At 45.7% G+C, this 18,580-nt stretch overlaps 1 protein-coding gene across 1 annotated transcript in view; it reads left to right on the forward strand.

The window, feature by feature from the left end:
* Window positions 1-324: 324 nt before the first annotated feature.
* Window positions 325-18,580, forward strand: part of IL13RA1 (interleukin 13 receptor subunit alpha 1) — a 241,844-nt gene continuing 223,588 nt past the window's right edge. The window contains exon 1 of the mRNA XM_085607889.1: window positions 325-553. Within this exon, the coding sequence (XP_085464015.1) occupies window positions 457-553 (97 nt within the window). The 5' untranslated portion in view covers window positions 325-456. The remainder of the gene's footprint in view (window positions 554-18,580) is intronic.

An 18,580-nucleotide genomic window follows, 5' to 3' on the forward strand; every position in this document is an offset into this window, starting at 1 on the left:
GAGATGTATTGGTGAGTTTACATCTCAACTTTCCAGGAACATGTAAAAAAACATGGAAACAATGAAAGCTGCAGAATGTTGCTTTTTTCTCCTCTCCATCGCAGCCCAGGGTTCGGTGAGAGTAGCGTGTGTATGAGTTGTGAGTGCAGAGTGCGAGTGGTGTAGTAGTTTCCGTGGGTGTGTCTGTGGGACGAGAGGTAGTTATGGGTGACAGCCTACGTGTGAGATTGCAAGCGCTGCGCAGCAGTGAGTGTATGGAGAGGTGGGGCGCTAGCCTGCGGCAGTGGCAAAGGAGGGCGGGACAGCGCTGTGTCAGTTCTGGGAAGTGTGGGATGGACTTTGGTGTGAGACTGTGAGTGCCGTGCTGCCCGGAGCCGCGTCATTTCTCCCGGGCTGCCGGGGGAGCGGGGCTTGCGGCGTCTCTCCTGGTGCCTCCTCCGACCTCCCAGAGCCGGAATGGGGCGAGCTTCTCGGGGGCAGCGGGCAGTCCTCCAAACTGCGTTTACCTGCGCCCTTTATCTGTATGGAATTGAGTCGGTTATAAGCAAAACAAGTAAGCACCCAATAGTTGTTTCTGCAATGTTTGTTATATTTTTAACCCATGCTAATCCAACGGGGGGGGGGGGGGGTGTCGGGGGATGCTGGGCACTGGTGGTCTTCTCCTGTGATCGCCTGAACGGCTATTGAAGAGGCAGGGAGGTGGCGCTTATTTATGGAACAGCCTCAGGAGGTGGGCTGGCACTGGTTGGACAACGTGCCTTTGAGTTGCGCCTTGTTTATCTCGGAAGGCGCTCGCTTTGTGGCGCTACACACGACGTGCTCACGCTGCTTTTCACACAGCGGCATATCGTCGCAGCTCACACCGTATTTCACGCATCCCTGCTCACACATGGGCGCACGCTCACGGATCTGTGTATATTGGCCATGATGGTTCTGGTCGTATGGATATATATACTTTCCAAAGGTGTTCTTCCTGTGGCATGGGCCCAGTTCTCTCTGTCGCCTGCCGTTCCGCCGGGTGCTTTTGAATGCAGTGCTGGTCCGTGCCCAGTGCATTCATTTCCTTGTGTGTCGATGACCCACGCTCTGCCTCGGTGTGCTGGCGTCATTGTTGTCCCACGTGTTGGCTGCGGTATTTCCTTTTTAAAATCTTTATCCATCGCGTCTAAAAGCTTAGCAATGTAGATTATCGCATACAAAACCCATGCAGACTGCATGTTAAGTGGTAGCATAGCTCGAAGTTTACCATATATATTTGTAAATAAGACACATATGTTGGTTTGCGATGGCATTCCATACTTTGGTGCCTTCTTTTACATACAAGGCATCTCTTTGCACTTCCCCTCACTCTTCGAGGTCCTCCTCCAGCGTATCTTACGTGACTCTTATTTCTCCAGTCGGTGCCATTCGCGGATGTCTTTGGCCAGTCCTTCCAATCGTGGGGATGTTGTTGCCGCCAGTATATCGCAAAGTGCCTCTTCGTCGATACCAAGACTAAAGAATCAGCATCTATCCCTGTTTCCTTTCTTAAGAGTAGGGTGCAACCCAAGACACGCAGCAGTGCGCTGTCCGATTTCCTGTCAACCACCTCATTCCAGAGCCTAGCTAGGGGCGTAGAGCTCCATACCCCGTGTATTAGAGCTGTTTTAACGCATTACACCCAGGGCAAAAGATGGAATGAAAGCATTTTATTCCATGTCGGTGGGGTGAAATACTCCCAGTCCCTGGGCAGATATCAAGCTTCGGCTGCAGTTCTGTCTGTGGTTTGTGAGGTCCCCAGAGTTCTGTCTGTGCTTCAGCTCCAGTGCTGTGCTGTTTTGGTCGCTGCATTCACTGGGGCTGGTTGCAGGGATGCCCTGTGCCGGTTCTTAAGTCGTAGGAACACTCATGTTGTATATATTGTGTCTCCAGTGTTGTCTTCTTCAGTACTGCAATCTCTCTCTTTTTGTTTGTTCCAGGGCTGTCTCTGTCTTTTGTCTCTAGATTTGTCCAGTATGTTGTCATCGATGCTGTTTCTATCTGTTAGTTCCAAAGCGTATCGTGTCGGTGGGGTCCGTATGTAAGTGGTTTATTTCATAGCACAGACCTAGGCTGGCGCAACTTAGTCTGTGCAGGGCCATCCTCAAAGAACACAATATACAATCAATGTTTACTGGCTGAAGGAGGGGCTGCTTAGTTTGGAGAGGGGAAGGGTTTTTGTAAGGGTTTGAGATGTAGTTCTCTTTGAAAATGTTCATTTTAAACACTTGTCTTCATAGAAGGAGGATAGGATTGGTTCTGATGAACACTAGGACATTACTCCAGATTATGAGTACACTGATGGAAGCTTATTTCCTGGTGTTTACTGTCTTTTACATTTCCTCCTGTTGTTGCTCGGATACAAATTTACCTTAAATAAATGAAAAGACAAGAGGAGCTTGGCAAAACAGAAACAAGTTGGTTTAATTAAACACTGCGGTCGGGAGAGCCTCGATAGAGTGCATCTGCTCACAGTTTCTTGTGTACAAAGTTTTGGTCGTTGTTATAATATAAAGTTCATGAGGTACAATAAAGCAATTTCTACATTCCATCAAAGCATCTTCGTCATAAATCAATAAGTGTTGGCATCTCATAAGGACACAGATGGCTCTCGACCTCGGGGAGAGCTAGTGTGGGACAGTGTGTATGTGTCCAGATGTCCGGTATGAGGAGCATGTGATCATTATGTGTGGTGTGCATGTTTTGTCATGATTGGTTGAGTGTTTCTATCTACATGCGGTATCTAGCTTTGTGGTATTTTGGGGGAACGCAAACCTTTGGCCAAATGTGTTTTATTCGGGCCAATTTCCTCGGACCAGTTTGTGGTGCAACTGTCTATCTGTGGGATCAATCATGGTTTTCCCTGGGCACGTGTTTGTCTTCAGGTTAAGAGAGACCTCACATGTGACCTGGTATTCGATAGGCATGGATGTGAGTCGTAGGACTTGTCTAACCATGTATATCTGAATCAGGGTTGATGGGGAGGTCTTCTTGGGTGAATCCAACAGCAATGATGTGAGTTTATAGAACTCCTGAAAATAATATGTCAGCCACTGGTATCATTTTTATCGACATCCTTAATATTGCGCATACCGTTGTCATAGCCCACATTGTCATTGTTCTTACTAGTACTGACACAGTTATGTTTGCTTAGTTCATAACGTACATCGACATTGTTCTTATTAGTATCAGCATCAACATTTGTGCATGGATCAGGACATCATTGATATTGTAATTACCTGTGTCTGTGCTACTTTGCGGGTACAGGTTATGACATACATTGACATCGCACTGACGACTATTAGCGTGGCCATGCAGGCACAGGTTATGGCATACATTGATATGCATCTATTGGTATTACCGTTTTTGGACTTGCACATATCATGATATTCATTGAAAACCTATTCACCCATTCCAAGAATGTCTAGTCTGGTGCTGTCCTATCTGCAGTGTGTTATGAGCTGCCAAATATGCTGAGTTTGCCAGTCAGATAAGAAGGGGTGCTGTTTCTGAGGATGCAGATTATAAGTGGATCTATGAAGGTTGGGTTGATGATATTGAATATATTCAGGCCCTTAATGAGTCTTGCTGAGTGCAAAGGATGCATTTCATAGAGGCAGAAGGGTGTCTTAAACAGATGATCACGGAGTTGCCACCATCCATGTGCAAGAATAAGAGGGCTTCAACACCAGTTCAAAAGTCGCTTTTCCAGGAGGAACAGTGTTGTTGTCTTTAGTATGGAGAGCTAGTACTAAGTTGAATTGATGTTCTTGGCAAAGCATTACTCAAGGGTTAGGTAGGAGTAATGGATGAATCCAAGTGATTTTTAGTTGTGTGTTGTCTCTTATTGTTGAATTGTTATGCTGTTGTTGTGAATAGGATTCCCAAGGGCTCCACACAGAGGTTGAAGATTACACAGGACAGGATGCCTCTCTTGTTAAATCTGCAGGTAACAGGGAGTTTCTACAATCTAGGAGAGCTCTTGTGGATGAACTGGTGTTGTTTCGATAGGTTGGACAAGAAACAATGGCGGAGGTAGGAATATAATCCAAATCAGGATTTCAGGTGCGGATGACAGTGGGATGGCTGACGGGGTCGAAGGTGGTTATTCGGTTGCTTAGTATCAGTATACAGGGGATATCTTTATCTATTGTCAGGATAGCTTTTTATATTATTTCACATCTGAGTGTTTGCTTTGCCCTGCAGTTTGATCTCAAGTAATGGAATGGGATATAGAGTGGGGGCAACCTCTTGTAGGCCTTGCATTGGCTGGCCTGTGGTGGAGAGGTGAGTTCATATGACCTACTCACTGTCCTCTTCCGTGCTAGTGTGGTCTCAGTTTTGATGCATTACGATATCTGTATTTTCTTTCAGTTCTGTCTCTCTGCTTTCGTTTCAGTGCTGACTTTATGTTTTGACTCCAGTATTATCATTGCTTGTTTTCTCTAGTGCTATCCCCTGTCTTGGCTTCCAGCACAGTCTATATGTATTGCCGTAAGTGGTTCCTCTGTGTCTTCTTCCCATTGATTTCCAAGGGTGCTAACTCTGGTGATTCATTATTTTTCGATGTTTTGGCTTCACTGTGGTTTCCCCTATATTTTGGCTGTAGGGGGAGTTTCCTGTATGTTGGCTTCAATGGTAAGTTTCCATGCTGGTTCCACTGCTGTCTGTGCTTTGGCTTCTGCGTGTTGAAGGATTTTATAAAATTTCATGTGGAAAACAGGTCATTATGGAATTATAGATATCTAAAAGTGATAGCAACCCAACCCCCTCCACTTGATGCCCCACTGCAGATGTTTGTTCTCTGTTTTAGTAGACGCACAAACCTGGCCTTCTTAGACGTTTTGAGAAATGCCTTCCATATTATTACTAAGGCTTGGGAAGATGTACAAAGGGCACAAGGGAATGTATACGTTTTCAATTTTTCCATTAAACAAACAGGACCTTTGTGATAAAAGGTGATAGGAGCAAGGCAAAGGGGTCTTTAAGTTATAATCATGTCTCCTGGCAGCCTATGAAGTTTACAACGTTGCTGAGATATGTGATCTGATTTGTGAAGATTCAGAAATAGGTCTACAGAAGCATTTTGAACCAATTGAATCCTACTGATCAAGTATTTTGGTAGCCCTAAAAATAGGGCGTTATCATAATCCAAGCAAGATGCTATGATTGTTTGGATGACTTGTATTTTCCATGTGCATTCTAGTAATCAATGTGTTTTCCAGTGCTCCTTCCCCCGGCTCCTCGCTCCTTCCCTCTACACCAAACATTCATCCCATCAGAACCATGTGTCTCTGGAAACCTGGAAGATGTGAAAGATACAGAAAATGGTTGCTTCTCCAAGCTGGGACGTCACACTAGATAAAAAGCAGTTCAGTTAGTCACTGCTGTGGTATCAGAGCAGTGTCCGCTAGAGATGTAATTTCCAAAGGTTTTTGTTATTGAGGACTTTCCCTGGACGCAATACATAACAAATAAAAGACAACTGCTTGACTTGCTTGCCCTGGGAGATTCAACAACCCTTCTGTACTTTCCTGAGTGATTGGGTGTGGTAAAGTCTGAGACATGGATTCCCACAGCTAGCCCCATCACCATGAGGTAGTAACTTGGTGATGGTGTTGGACTTGGGGATGCTTCAGCCATCAAGGTGCAGTGTGCTTGTGCATTATCCTGCCGCTGAATTTACGTCTGTTCCAATAATATCGTGTGGGTGTCAGCTCGACTTACTGAAATGATGCTGTACTTCTGTCAGTTTTCCCCGCTGATTTATTGTTCAAGCAGGCTTTAAATATGTTTTTAGAAATAACCAATATGCATGATCTATTTGTCATGTAAAATAATCCAGAGGATAACACTGCTAATAAACAAACTGCTAGACACTGTTGCAGTAGCGGCTGCTACCAGATTCAGGTGGTGAGGCGTGGAGGGTGAGGGAGACAGGGGACGAGGACGAATAAAAAATAAACTACTTACCTGAAACGTCCGACAGTCGCCTCTCATCCGTTCTCTGTCCTTTTCCTTCTCCCTGTCCCGACTAGAAGCAGAAGCACCCAGCTCCCAGGTTCCCTGAGCCAATCGCAATGCTGCAGTGCAGCATTGTGATTGTTCATGGATTGGCGCTCAGATGGGGAATGGGAGGCTGGTGTGGAAGATGCAAAGTGTGCATGACTGTTTCGCTGGCCCAAGAGGGCCAGTCAAGCAGTCATGCCCACTTATGAAGTGCAAATCACTCCACCCCCTGCTGTGCCCAGCCCCGTCCCACCCCGAGAGCCACTGACTGCAAAGGAAAACTAAAATGATTAGAACAATAGTTATTATCATTTTAGTTGTCCTTCTGTTGTGTGGAGCGACGCTCCTCCGCCATAGTATTGCAACCTCCGAACTGTCCCCCAAATACCATGCCATGACCATGTCCAGTCTGTACTTTTTCTTTTGAATAAGGAAAAGTACATTTATTACACACACACTGCTCAATACTATGCAGTCATTTACAAATATACATTAGGCAGATGAAAATAAATTTTGATGACATTACATAATCACATCTGACCCCCTAAGGGGGCCATACAACCACATCAGGTAAGCATATTGACTTGAGCAAGGGTTTAAGAGGAATAACCACAAGTCAAAACATCCTTTTCGGATCAAATGCAATAATCAATAATAACCATGTGTCAATGAACTTATTAATGTTAATTAAGCGTATACACTTTGATCAATAGTCAATGTCTCCATTACTATTTCAATAAAGCATTCACAAGTTAACTTCTCAAGGATGTATGTGCTTGTCATGTACTTTCAATCATTGACACATAATATAGCCTTATAGCCCGTCGTAGCGGGCTGCACTCGCCATTAAAGGCCCGCTCCAGCGTTTGGCTCAGGCCTTTAACAAGGTAGTGGGACTTTAATGGCCGGTATAGCCCAGCATCGAAGGGCTATAAGGCTATTATAACATTCTGCCACTAGAGGGCAGAATGTTCTAACAAATAAAACAAATGCCTCTTCCCCTCAGGCTTGAGAGGCCTTTGGAGCACTCCATTGTATTCAATAGAGTGCTCCACATTCCAATGTTCTATTTATGTAAACAGCCCCTACAGATCTGTATATGCTGTACAACATGTACACTATTTAAACACCTGTAGTCCATCATAACTGTGATAATTAACTTTGCCTACTGCACTCCCAGCTGTAGAGCCCATGCTCCAGCCTTAAGGCCATCATAAATGTGATAATTAGGTTTGCCTACTGCACTCCCAGCTGTAGAGCCCTGGCTCTAGCCTTAGGAGTGATTGACAATTCTAAGAAAATCCTGGGGTAGTCATCTCTTCAAGGGCCCTCCAAACTTAGGGTTAGCACTGAGAGAAAACGTCTTTGGGTCTCTGAAGCTCCCTGGGCTCTCTTCTGTGTTGTTGGTGTTGGCCCCGCCATCCTGGGGCCACCACAAGCAGCAGAACATGTTTGGTCACTTTCAAGCCTCACAGTGCATTATGGGGCGCTCCTCTGGGAGCAGTGAATATTTAATGAGCATCTCTCCCGCTGTGGGGGAGAGCTGCTGCCTTGCTTTTTTATTGATTTTTTTGGCTGCCCACCCGTTGCTTTCTCAATTGGGGAAGCCCACTCCCACTGGGCTTCTTGGGGAGTGATGGCGCTTCCCCTGATGCTTCTCAATAGTGGGGTCACGGAGATGGGGGCCCAGGTCCCCAAGGAGGAAACCGGCCTGAGGGTTGGGATCTTCGGACCTCTGGGTACTCTGAGGAGAGGGGGCCTTGCTCACACTCCCTCCCATGCTCTCAAAGATGAAAGGGCTCCTGCATCAACCCCCAGGTCATGGACCACCCCAGGGGTTTAAAATCCTCTGGCAGCAGAGCACCACAAGCTCCGGGCCTCGCTGGGAGTCAAAAGTTAAATCCTTCTTCTGCTAATGACTCAGGCCCATTTGGGCAGTTTTGCTTGCTCTCTGGCTCATTTTGCTCCTGATGGTGAACACTTGCCACCTGGAGCACTTTCCTGAAACCTCCAGTCATCCCAGGTGGCGATCTTTGCAGGTAACTGGTTTCACTGGCTCCCTGCGCCATCCTTTGTCCTGTGTTTCCTCTGGAGCTTCTCTCCTCCTTGGAGCAGATGCCCAGTCTTTCCGCCAATTAGTTCTCAGAGGATATAAGGGAACCAGCTTCCCTGGTCCTGGGAGAGCACCACCAGTCCTGAGGGCAATTGGGTCCAGATGGATATCAAGGGGTTCCTCCTCCCGGTTGTCCATGGCTGCCGCCTCCAGTTCCAGTGTCCAGCAGAAAATCACAACAAAGAGAGAGATCTCCCCTTTGAGCAAGACCTTTTAAGTGGGGGCCGTAGGTTTCAGAGGTGAGGCACCTCTGGCCTATCCTTGGGTTCCACATCACCTCTCTGCACCTGTCCCACCCTTGCTGCATAGCCTGCTGGACATTTCAAAATGGCGTCACCCAGGAGTCAATTGCCACATCTGCTCTGGGGGCCTCAGATCTGCCCCTCACTGACATCGCTGCCAGGACCTTTCCCACCAAATCTTCAAAGGGAGCCCCTCCTGTGTTGGTTCCAGAGGTTTGGGCTCCCTCTGTTCATTAGGCGAGATACAAGCCGACATGCTGGTAAACCTAATCCAGTGGCACGTATGTGCCTTTAGATGCATTGGATTTTAATCCAAATTAGGACCTTGCGAGTCATGTACAAACATTATGGTTAATAAAACAACTGCACGTCTTTTAAAGCTTCCTTCATCTTTGTTTCTTTCTAATAACATTAAAGTAGTGTTGCATACGAGTCGTGAATTTTTAAGAGCTAGATAGGTTTCTACAATATAAATTTGTTTATTTACAGACAAACAGGCAACTCTGTTTTTTGACTACACACAGAATAAATCAGAGCGCCCGCAGGGAGTAATTTTCTGTAGCGCTATAGTCTCCAGCATTGCATCAGTCTATTATTATACTAAGACGGGTGCATTTTGCATGCTTTCTTTTTCATCCAGTACCTCTAAGCAGATGAGGTTACAGAATCTGTTTGGTTTCTTTTTAAATTCAAATGTATCATTTTCTATGCAAGATATAGGCATCATCTTACTAGGACAGTAAATTTAGACTTTTTCATGTTTTCGTAGGGTAATACCAGCACTAACATTCGAATGATGTCTTGGATCACTAGACTCCTGCATAACCCTTAGAGGCTCACGCCCTATGTAAGACGAGCCCTAAATTGTTTCTTCTATGGTAAGAATCAGGATTACAGTTCTCCTTGGAAAATTACTTCCTTCTGTTTAAAATGAAATGCCCGAGATACCATGAACATTATTATACATTTGATGATTCTTTGTAGACCTGGTTTGGCCCGCTCAAGCGCATTATCATCTAAATCTTGCAATTTTGAGAAGAGGAGTTAGTCACCTTTATTAATCAACTTGGATGACAAAAGCCACGTATAGGCTTGACTATTCGTGTTTTCAGGTGCCAGACTATTTTAGTTTTTCCTATTTTATTTACTTATATTGTATCCACAATCCGGTTATGGATTACACTTAATCGGGTTTCTATTCTTTGATTTTCAATCTTTTTTCTTGGTCTCTGGACTTTTTGAAAGTTTTTCTCAGAGAACTTGTCTCATTTCTAAGCTACACACTCTTTTGGTGTATCGGTTACTTTCTCATTATTCTGATATCGTATCTTTGAACACTTTGGGTGGCGAAATTGAGTCAATCAGAGCCATGAGAGAAATTCATTTATCTCATTAGTCTCCCCAAACTAATCTTTAGGAGAGACTTTTTTTTGCACTTAACCCTTCGTATGTTTGGAGTAATACAAATTTGTTAATTAAGTCTTCATGAATCAATGGTTTGATATGACTAAAGCATGCATTCGCTCCCCATGTTAAAAAATAATACCTACATATATGAAAATCAAATTATTTTCCTTGTTGTTTACAGATACCCCTGCTCCTAGATTTTAATATTTCTATACAATTATATGCATTGATCCTGATGAAGGTGGCAAAAGGAATTTATGCTCCACCGAAACATACGTCGACCAACACCATTTGGGGACCCGCTCAGTGAAGACAATACTAGAGAACTGCCAGCAATTTATAGGCCAATAAAAACTGTACAGGGATTTAAATACACCCTGACAATTTAAGAAAATTATTTATGAAATAATATTCATTCAAAAACTTTGTTTCTCCTTTTCACAGCTGGACCCCCTTTGACTTTTGTTAAATTTTATTTTGATTTTTTATATTGTGTATGTTAGTCAGAATGAATGGTAAGATAAGGAGTGAGTATGTTGTAGCTATGTGTTAGTGTGCTGGGGTATAGTAGTAGCAGTTTTTGATTCATTCTTTGGTTACACTTGGATTTCTTGTGCTATGCAAATGAATCAGCTTATTTAATGATGTTAGTTGAGAATTTTATGTGCTTATAAAAGAAAAGTCATAATATATAAAAAAAATATTTTTGTCTTGAAAACGAAAAAATAAAACATATATACAAAAATTAAAATAAAAAATCATAGTGACTGAAAACTATTGTTATATGTATTTTACTTCTATTAAGTAAAAACATGTTTTCTTTTTGTGGGGAACCTTTAAGCTATTGGCTATAACCAAAAGAAATATACGTCAGCTATAGGTTGTTTTTCAATTTTGTTTGCCTCTGTCCCCTTCCTCTTGGACCTAAAATAAAAATAGGGGGAACCTTTCTTGTTTTCGGGGAGACCGTGAGGCCATAATTTAATTATTGGTTGCTAATCCTGCAAAGGCTTCTGCCGCCGACTCGAGCCTGCCATGGAAGCTGCAGGCCAGGCCTCAGGTGAGTCTGTCAGAGGAGTCTCAGAGGGTGGGGTGGGACACGACTGCAGCTGTAATCCAATTTGGTGCCTAACGAGCAGCGCGCGGCTACTGTTTATAAAGGGCTTTTTCTGGGTCCCCTGTGAGGGCAACCGCGTACTCCTCCCATCCTCCTTCGTCTTGGTCCTCCGCACATTCTTTGGATGCAGCCCTACTCAAAAAATCTGCTACCTTGTTCTTGTGTCCTGGTAAGTACTCCACATCATACACATAATCGAGTAGCCTCGGTGTCATTTTGGCTATCCGTGGAGTAGCATGCTCGTGCCCGCTTGATGTGAGGACTTTCACCAAGGGTTTGTGGTCTGTACGCAGAAGGAACTTTCCTCCCCACAGGAACTGCCGGAATCTCTCCATTGCCCACACTGCCGCTAGCATCTCTTTCTCGATGACACAACATTTTTGTTCATTGGGGGCCAATGCTCTGAAGGCGAAGCTGATCGTAGTGATTGCTCCTTCCGTGGATTGATGCGTGAGCACTGCCCCTAATCCTCGATCGCTAGCGTCTGTGGTTAGAATGGTCTGCGCTTCTGGGTTGAACCCATGTATGGGCACTGCCTCACTGATGTTGCGTTTCATGTCCTCGAACTCCTGTTGTTCCCTTTCCGTCCATCGGAATGTAGATTTGTCTTTCAGTAGTAATCGCATGTGATGGGTCTTAGTTGCAAAGTGTGGCACGAATTTACTATACAACTCTGCCATCCCCAGGAAAGTCCTGATGTCTTCCCTGTTCTTGGGTGTGGGAGCATCTCTGATCGCCGTGACATTGGATGCTTTCGGTTCGATGCCCTGTTGACTTATCTCGTGCCCCAAATACGTGACTTTGTTCACTCCGAACTTGCATTTGTCCCATTGAGCGGTGAGTCCATTTTGCATCAATATGGTTAGTACCTCTTTTAACTTCATGTTGTGGTCCGCCCTGGATGTCCCCATCACCAATATGTCGTCCTGGAAATATTGGATGCCTTCCTTCTTGTGGAACAACCTGTGCATCAGTTTTTGAAAAAACGCAGCCGCGGAGGCCAATCCAAAGGGCATCCTTAAGAATTTGTAGCATCCGAATGGTGTGATAAATGATGTAAGGTGGTTGCAGGATCGATGCAAGGCGATCTGGTGGTACGCTGATGTCAGGTCAATGGTGGAGAACCATTTTGCTCCCTGGGTTTTGGCTAGCATTTCGTTGAACCTGGGAAGAGGGAACTTGTCCACCACGATGTTTTTGTTAAGTTCTCTTAGGTCGACACACAGTCTCACCTTCCCATTTGGTTTCTGCGCTACCACCAAGGGCGTCAGCCATTCTGCATTGTCGATTGCCTCTATCACTCCATTATCTTCCAGTCTCTGAAACTCTTCCTGTACTGCTGTCCTGGTCCAGAATGGGATGTTGCGTGCTTTGTGGGACACCAGTCGTGCCCCTTCTCTCAGATGAATTCTATGCGTGAACGTTGCCATGCGTCCTATAGATTCTCTGAAGACTTCCGGAAACTCTTCCTTCCATCGTTGTGCTGCATATTCCGGTCCCTCTTCTGTCATGAGAACTTGCGTGTGCCCCCCCGGATTTAACTTAATTCCCAGGGCTCCTTGATCTTTCCAGCCCAGAACGGATGGTCCCTTTTCGGCCACATATAATTTTCCTTCGCACGTTCTGCCTTTGAACTCGAATGACAACGGGCAAAATCCAACCATGGGGAAAGGTTCTCCAGTGAATGTCACTGGGTGGATGTCTGTGGGCCTTAGATGATAATTTGTCCTTGTCACGAACTCCTTCTCCCATATCTTTCTCTGGATAATCGTGTAGGGTGACCCCGAATCAGCTACCATGGTCACTTGTACTCCTCCGATCGTCATCTCACACTTTGGCTTCTTGTCTGTGGTGCCTTCTATGCCTAGGACCTGCTCTTCCACTATCAGGATTCCATCTTCATCTTCCTCGTCCTCTTCTTCGTTCTCCTTGTGCCCCTCTTGTGCCACATACTTTACTTCGCTTCTAGGGGTCTTCCTCCTGCACACTTTCTCATAGTGCCCTACTAGTCCGCAGAATGAGCATTTGGCACCGAATGCAGGACAACCCTTGTCGTTGGCAGCGTGAGTGTTGCTGCCGCATCTATAGCATGTGTTCCTGCTCCAATTCCGTTGTCCTTGTGGTCTTGGGGTTCTTGTATTGTACTTTTTGTAGTTCTTTGCCCCCTGAGGCCCTGGTGGTTGTTTATGGTCACTTGTCTTCCTGTCCACTACCTTGCACACTGCTTGCCCTTGACTGCTCTCGTGTTTGGCTGCTTCCGCGCACCTCTTGGACAATTCCGCCTTTTTTACTAATGCCACTACTTCCTTCAAAGGTGCATCGCCATTGACCCACAGCTTCTCTTGTATGGAGGAATTCACTGTGTGCATGATGATTTGATCTCTTATCATTTCTTCCTGTAAGGTTCCAAATTTGCACGTTATGGCTAATTTTTGTAACGCCGCTACATATTCATCCACCGATTCCCCTTCTTCCTGCTTCCTGTGGTAGAAGTTATACCTATCAATCGCTGTGCATACCACCGGGCGATAGTGGTCGTCAAGGTCTTCTAATGTGTGCTGGAAGACATCTACATCCGTAGCTTCTCTTTCCTTTCACCAGGTTTTGGTATACTCTTTGTCCCGCCGGGCCCAAATGATGGAGGATGATTTTCTTCCGCCGGGCGCTCGTGAACTCTGCTTCTCCCTCCTCTTCTAGCGCTGAGAGGTAGCGCAGGAAGTACTGTTTCCAGTCCTCCTATGGCATTTCGGGTTCTCCCCCTTTTGCCAAGAATGGCACCTGGTTCGTCAACGAGAATGTCTGCGCACACATATTCTCCCCGTTAGTGGCCCGTCTCCTTGTATTGGTAGGGCTGTCTGTGAGTGCCGCCCCCTGGGTGCCCCCTGGACGCACGTCGTCCTCCTGGCTGGAATCCCCTCTCTCCACTTGGCGGTCGTTTAACTGCACCAGGGTACAGGACGCCCCTGCCGGGGTTGAATGGCCGGTGAGCTCTCCTTCCTCTTGGGCGGCTCGTGGACGTCGGCCGGGGACCTTCGCCAGCAAGGATGCTGGCTCCTGCAGGGTCGGACAGTGACCCCCCTAGCCTGCGCAGGTGGGGTGCGACGCCGGTCCTGTGGCGCACTCACCGCTGCTCTGCCGCGCTCCCGGTGACTCGCTCTGTATATGGGCACTCCTGGGCTCGTGGCCTCACAAGGGATTCTGGGTGGGGTGCAGGGTGCTTCCTCACCTCGTCGCCATTATAAAGGTGGTCGTTCTACTGCAAGTGTGGTGCTTAAATAAACCTCTTGCACCCAGTATTTGTGCCCAATTAACCTTTATTTAGTTTTCACTCGGGAGCGCCGGAGCGGTGAATTGCTCGCGCCGAAATCCGCGCTCTAATGGCCAAACATGGCCGCCGCCGGACTTCCGTCCGCGTCACACGTAGTGTGCGCGAACACCTAGACCGCTACACCACACTGTTGTCTTCCCTTTGCGTCTGTTTGGAACCCTCACTACCTTGGTTTGTCAAGCTATCGATATTGTTAAGTTGAACAATCTGTCACGAGGGAGAGGGCCTCGGCTGAAAGGAATAATTTAAGGGCGGGTCGCACACCTTGCCTGGGAGCATTTTGAATTGATTATTGCGTTCTGCCCTTGTTTTTGTTTGATGTATATGTCCACGATTCTTTATTCTGAATAATACACGTTTATAGCATGTAATAAAGCGATATAGTAGTTTCTAAGTGCTGTAAAACATCGGAATATGGCCGGGTCTACTTGCCGAGATAGACCTCGTCCTGCAGACCATCGCATTTGTCAGTTTCGATCGTTTAACTCACTGAGCCACCTTGGTCCTCGTCACTTGAACTTAATTAAGCTGCCCACATTGCTGGTTTCTGTTCCTTCCGCTCTGGTGCTGCCATTTGCAGTGAAAGGAAGCTGAATGTACTTGTGGGCAGTGGACAAAACAGAGTTTGTGTTCCATAATAAATGATGTACTCAGGTTTACACACAAAAGTGAACATCTAGCGGATTGTGGTTCATTGTGGCGTATAACGGCATGTAGTGCTGGGTTGCTGTATGTGGATTACGTTCGTCCTTTCAGTGCATGCACACCGGTTGTGAGGTGGGTGTTCTGTTAACGGGAAAATTAGACAAGGGCCTTTCCGTCGGCCTCCTTGCTACACGCACAGAAAGGCAGCCTCTCCAAGACCGATCTTTGTGTGCACTGCATTTAATCCTAGTGGCGGCACAAGATTTGAATCACCCTGCACGTAGACTCCTGAAAAGGGTTCTTAGACTTGTCCTGCCTCATTAGCATAGAAGAAAGACCAAAGCCTCTCGCGGCCCTCGAGTACATCAGACTTGGCCTTTATAGGACCAGATGTACTCAACTTGAGTAATGGCAAGGAACTAGCTAAAAACGTCACCCTTGTTTGTGTAGAGTAGACCGATGGACGATTAAAAAAAACTCCTGGTGGGGGCCCTGTGCCCCAAAACCTTGCCTTCGCCATGATATAGTGCACCCCCTCCCAAAAACTTCTTTATTTTACTACCTCCATAAATGAGGCTACAATTGTCTTGAAATTACAAGACATAACCAACCTCAGGTGTTTACACATGACAAATGCACCTACAATTGATCTGAATTGAAATAATTTCCATAGTTCCTGTAAAACTGGCATTGATACGCCCCCTGAGCCTACATTGGGCACAGATGGTCATGCTGATATGCTGTCAACCGCAGAGCTGTAATGCACATGCCATGCATGGAGCCATGCTACAGCAACATACATGCAAGAATTTAGCTGCCACGTTTTAGAGTTGTGCAATTGGATTAGACAAGATCTGTACAGGTGTCGCAACTACTAAAAACTGGAATGTAACAAAGCTCCAAATCAGACTGAAAGCGAGATTTCACTCTTCTAACCCTGTTAAGATACGAGGTTCTAGATTTGTGTTACTTAATTACTTGCTTGAGTAAAGCCTGTGGCATTCCAATTCAGAAATCTTTTATGGAGAGCAGAGCTCATCGTAGTCAAAGAAATGGTAACTATTAAAAACAAGACATTGCTGTTGGTGGACTTTAATGTTTTACTTTTTTTTTTATCCCTTGAATCTATGCCTACTAGTTTCTAGCTAAACTTCTATTCTGTGACTGTCATCAGTGAGAGGCCCAATATCATGAACCATAACAAAGATAAAATAAAAATGAGAACCCAAACGCACTCCATGCTGGAGTACTGACTAAAGGAACCTGGTCAGCTGATTCATAAAGAACTCGATGCCTTAAGCTATGCGATCATACGCAAATGTAAATGTAAATGTTGTATACTTGTAAAGCGCACAGCTGCCCCAGCAACAAGGCGTCCCGGCGCTGTATACCGCTGGGGAACCCATCCTGGCTTTCCCTGTGAGATGGTCCCTACTGGGCATCTCCAAGGTGAAGACAAGCATCCCCGGCGCTGATGGGGCCATAAGTGGAGATTAAGCAAGCTATTGCCCAGAGTTGCTGAGTGGGATCCATGGTTAGAGTAGGCACCGAGGCGAGAATTATCGAGTCCGCTGACCTTGGCCCAAGACCCTGCCGCGTCGGGAATCGAACCCTGGTCCCGGGCCGACCTCTGCTTCCGGGTCTGCCGCCTCTAACCAGTGAGCCACACCACTCCACTATATAATATAAGAAGCCTTGCAACCCTGTTACTGGGACAACATACTTGCGCCAGAGGTTGGAGACAACTGAAGACAGTATGGGGCGTATTAATTGCACCAAAGTTATCAATGATCGCCTCTAACTGAACTCTACATCTCCACATCATCAGTTCAACTCACTCTCTCAGGTTCCCTTGGCGACCTTGTTTGTGTTTAGATCACTTGGTTCTGCTACTATATTTAAGGAACCAGGGATAGGGGAGAGCAAATCTGTATACAGGGATACCAATAAATATACTACAAGTAAATTATCAAATATTTGTATGCTTTTTATTTGCTTTTGCATCATTTGTTTGGCAAAAACCAATAGAAGAAAGGCTACACAGAACATATAGTAGCCATATACACATGATCTATATAGCCCCATATTCTGATTTACTCATGTCTAGTCCCTATTTCCTTAATTATAGTAGACTGGGGATTGAAAGCTGTTTTCGCATAGAGCTGTTTGAAAAGGAGCCCCCCAGGAATGTGCCTGTTTTGTAAATGACCCAAAGTCTGTGGGTAGATTGAGCAATCCCTTTTAGTTGACTGATACAGTCAACAGGAGAGCAGGGGATAGTAGTAGTGAACGAGACACATGTGAATCTTGCCACAGTGATGTGTATATTGAAAGAAAAAGGGCTCCCAGATTATCAACAATCCAATTTTTAGCTCTCTCTCATGTGGCCAGGGCCGGACTGGCTGTAGCGGGCACCGGGCAATCACCCGGTGGGCCACACGGGTGAGGTACGGTGTTGGGCCCCTGGGGGCCGTTTTTGTTACAGGGCCGTTTGTGCAGCATAGCTGCAAAATCGGCTCTGTAACAAAATCGGCCAAGCACTTTGCCAGGGCCTGTTGTGGTTCCCAGTCCGGCCCTGCATGTGGCTGACCAGCGGCTGCTTTCCAAAGATGGAGCCGTGAAGTAAATAGCATTAATTTCCTGTTACTTTAAATCTTTTGTCTAGCTAAAGCAAAAAGTATTTCAATTTGTTTTTTGTTTGCGTTTTTAATATTCTTTATACTCACTAACTAAAGCAATTGAGTCCTCGTTCTTCTTTTTAAAAGCAGTAAATGTTCCTCAATATGAAGAACTGAAGTTAGGTTCAACAAGGAATCCTAATTTCTTTAAATCTTTTCGCTTAGGCCTTCGTGTTGTTAGTTGAGGGGTGAAACCAGTCCCAGCATGCTTGTTTCCGGTCCAGGAAGGACCTGGCCTGGCAGTTCGGGCTGAATTGGCCTTATGGGGAGCAGGGTCAAGACTAATTTGCATATGACTGGGTCTAAACTGGGGTGACGTGGCGAGCAAAATAAGGATGGATTTTGGGGATGAGTGTTTGAAACGTTTCAATACTCCGTCCATCATTTTATTTTGTGATGTTGATGTAATCTAGGCACATGGCCATGAGCCAGTGAAGCGCAGGATTTTGCCAGTCGTTGACTATGTTACTCCATGTGAATTAGGCACTAATTTCCGGTTATGAGAACTTGAAAAGTACAGTCATTGGGAACATTGGTTTGGCTACTGCATATTTTGAATGAGATTGCCACAGCGCAACTGGGAAGTTACCAGTTTAGTGTACTGAATCCCATCTATTTTGCCCTACACTATTCCTGCTATCTCCCTTTGTTTCCTACGTGTAGAAATAGCACAGTTTATTTTTCAATGTATGTTTTACATTGTGATTCTATGACATCACACACTGCGTAAGGCTTTCACACGGCACAGCAGTTTGTTCCCCTGACTATTGTCTCAAGAGCCTTCCCCCTCCTTCCGTTTTAAGCCTCAAGCTGCTTCTAGTATCAAGAAGCAGGTTGCATCGTTCACTCTGAGCTTGCATTCTGCCCTGGTGGGAAGCTCTTCACATTGGCCCACTCTACTCCTTGACCCCACTGCTGTTATATCTGGAACCAGAGAAGGAGTCTCCTGCCCAGATGGGTATGCGCAGACGTGGGTCCCTCGCTCACTGTGCCACTGGATTCAAGCTAGCCTGGCTGATGAAG

The sequence above is a fragment of the Triturus cristatus genome, chromosome 5_2 (assembly GCF_964204655.1).
Source record: "Triturus cristatus chromosome 5_2, aTriCri1.1, whole genome shotgun sequence".
In the NCBI taxonomy this organism is placed as follows: domain Eukaryota; kingdom Metazoa; phylum Chordata; class Amphibia; order Caudata; family Salamandridae; genus Triturus; species Triturus cristatus.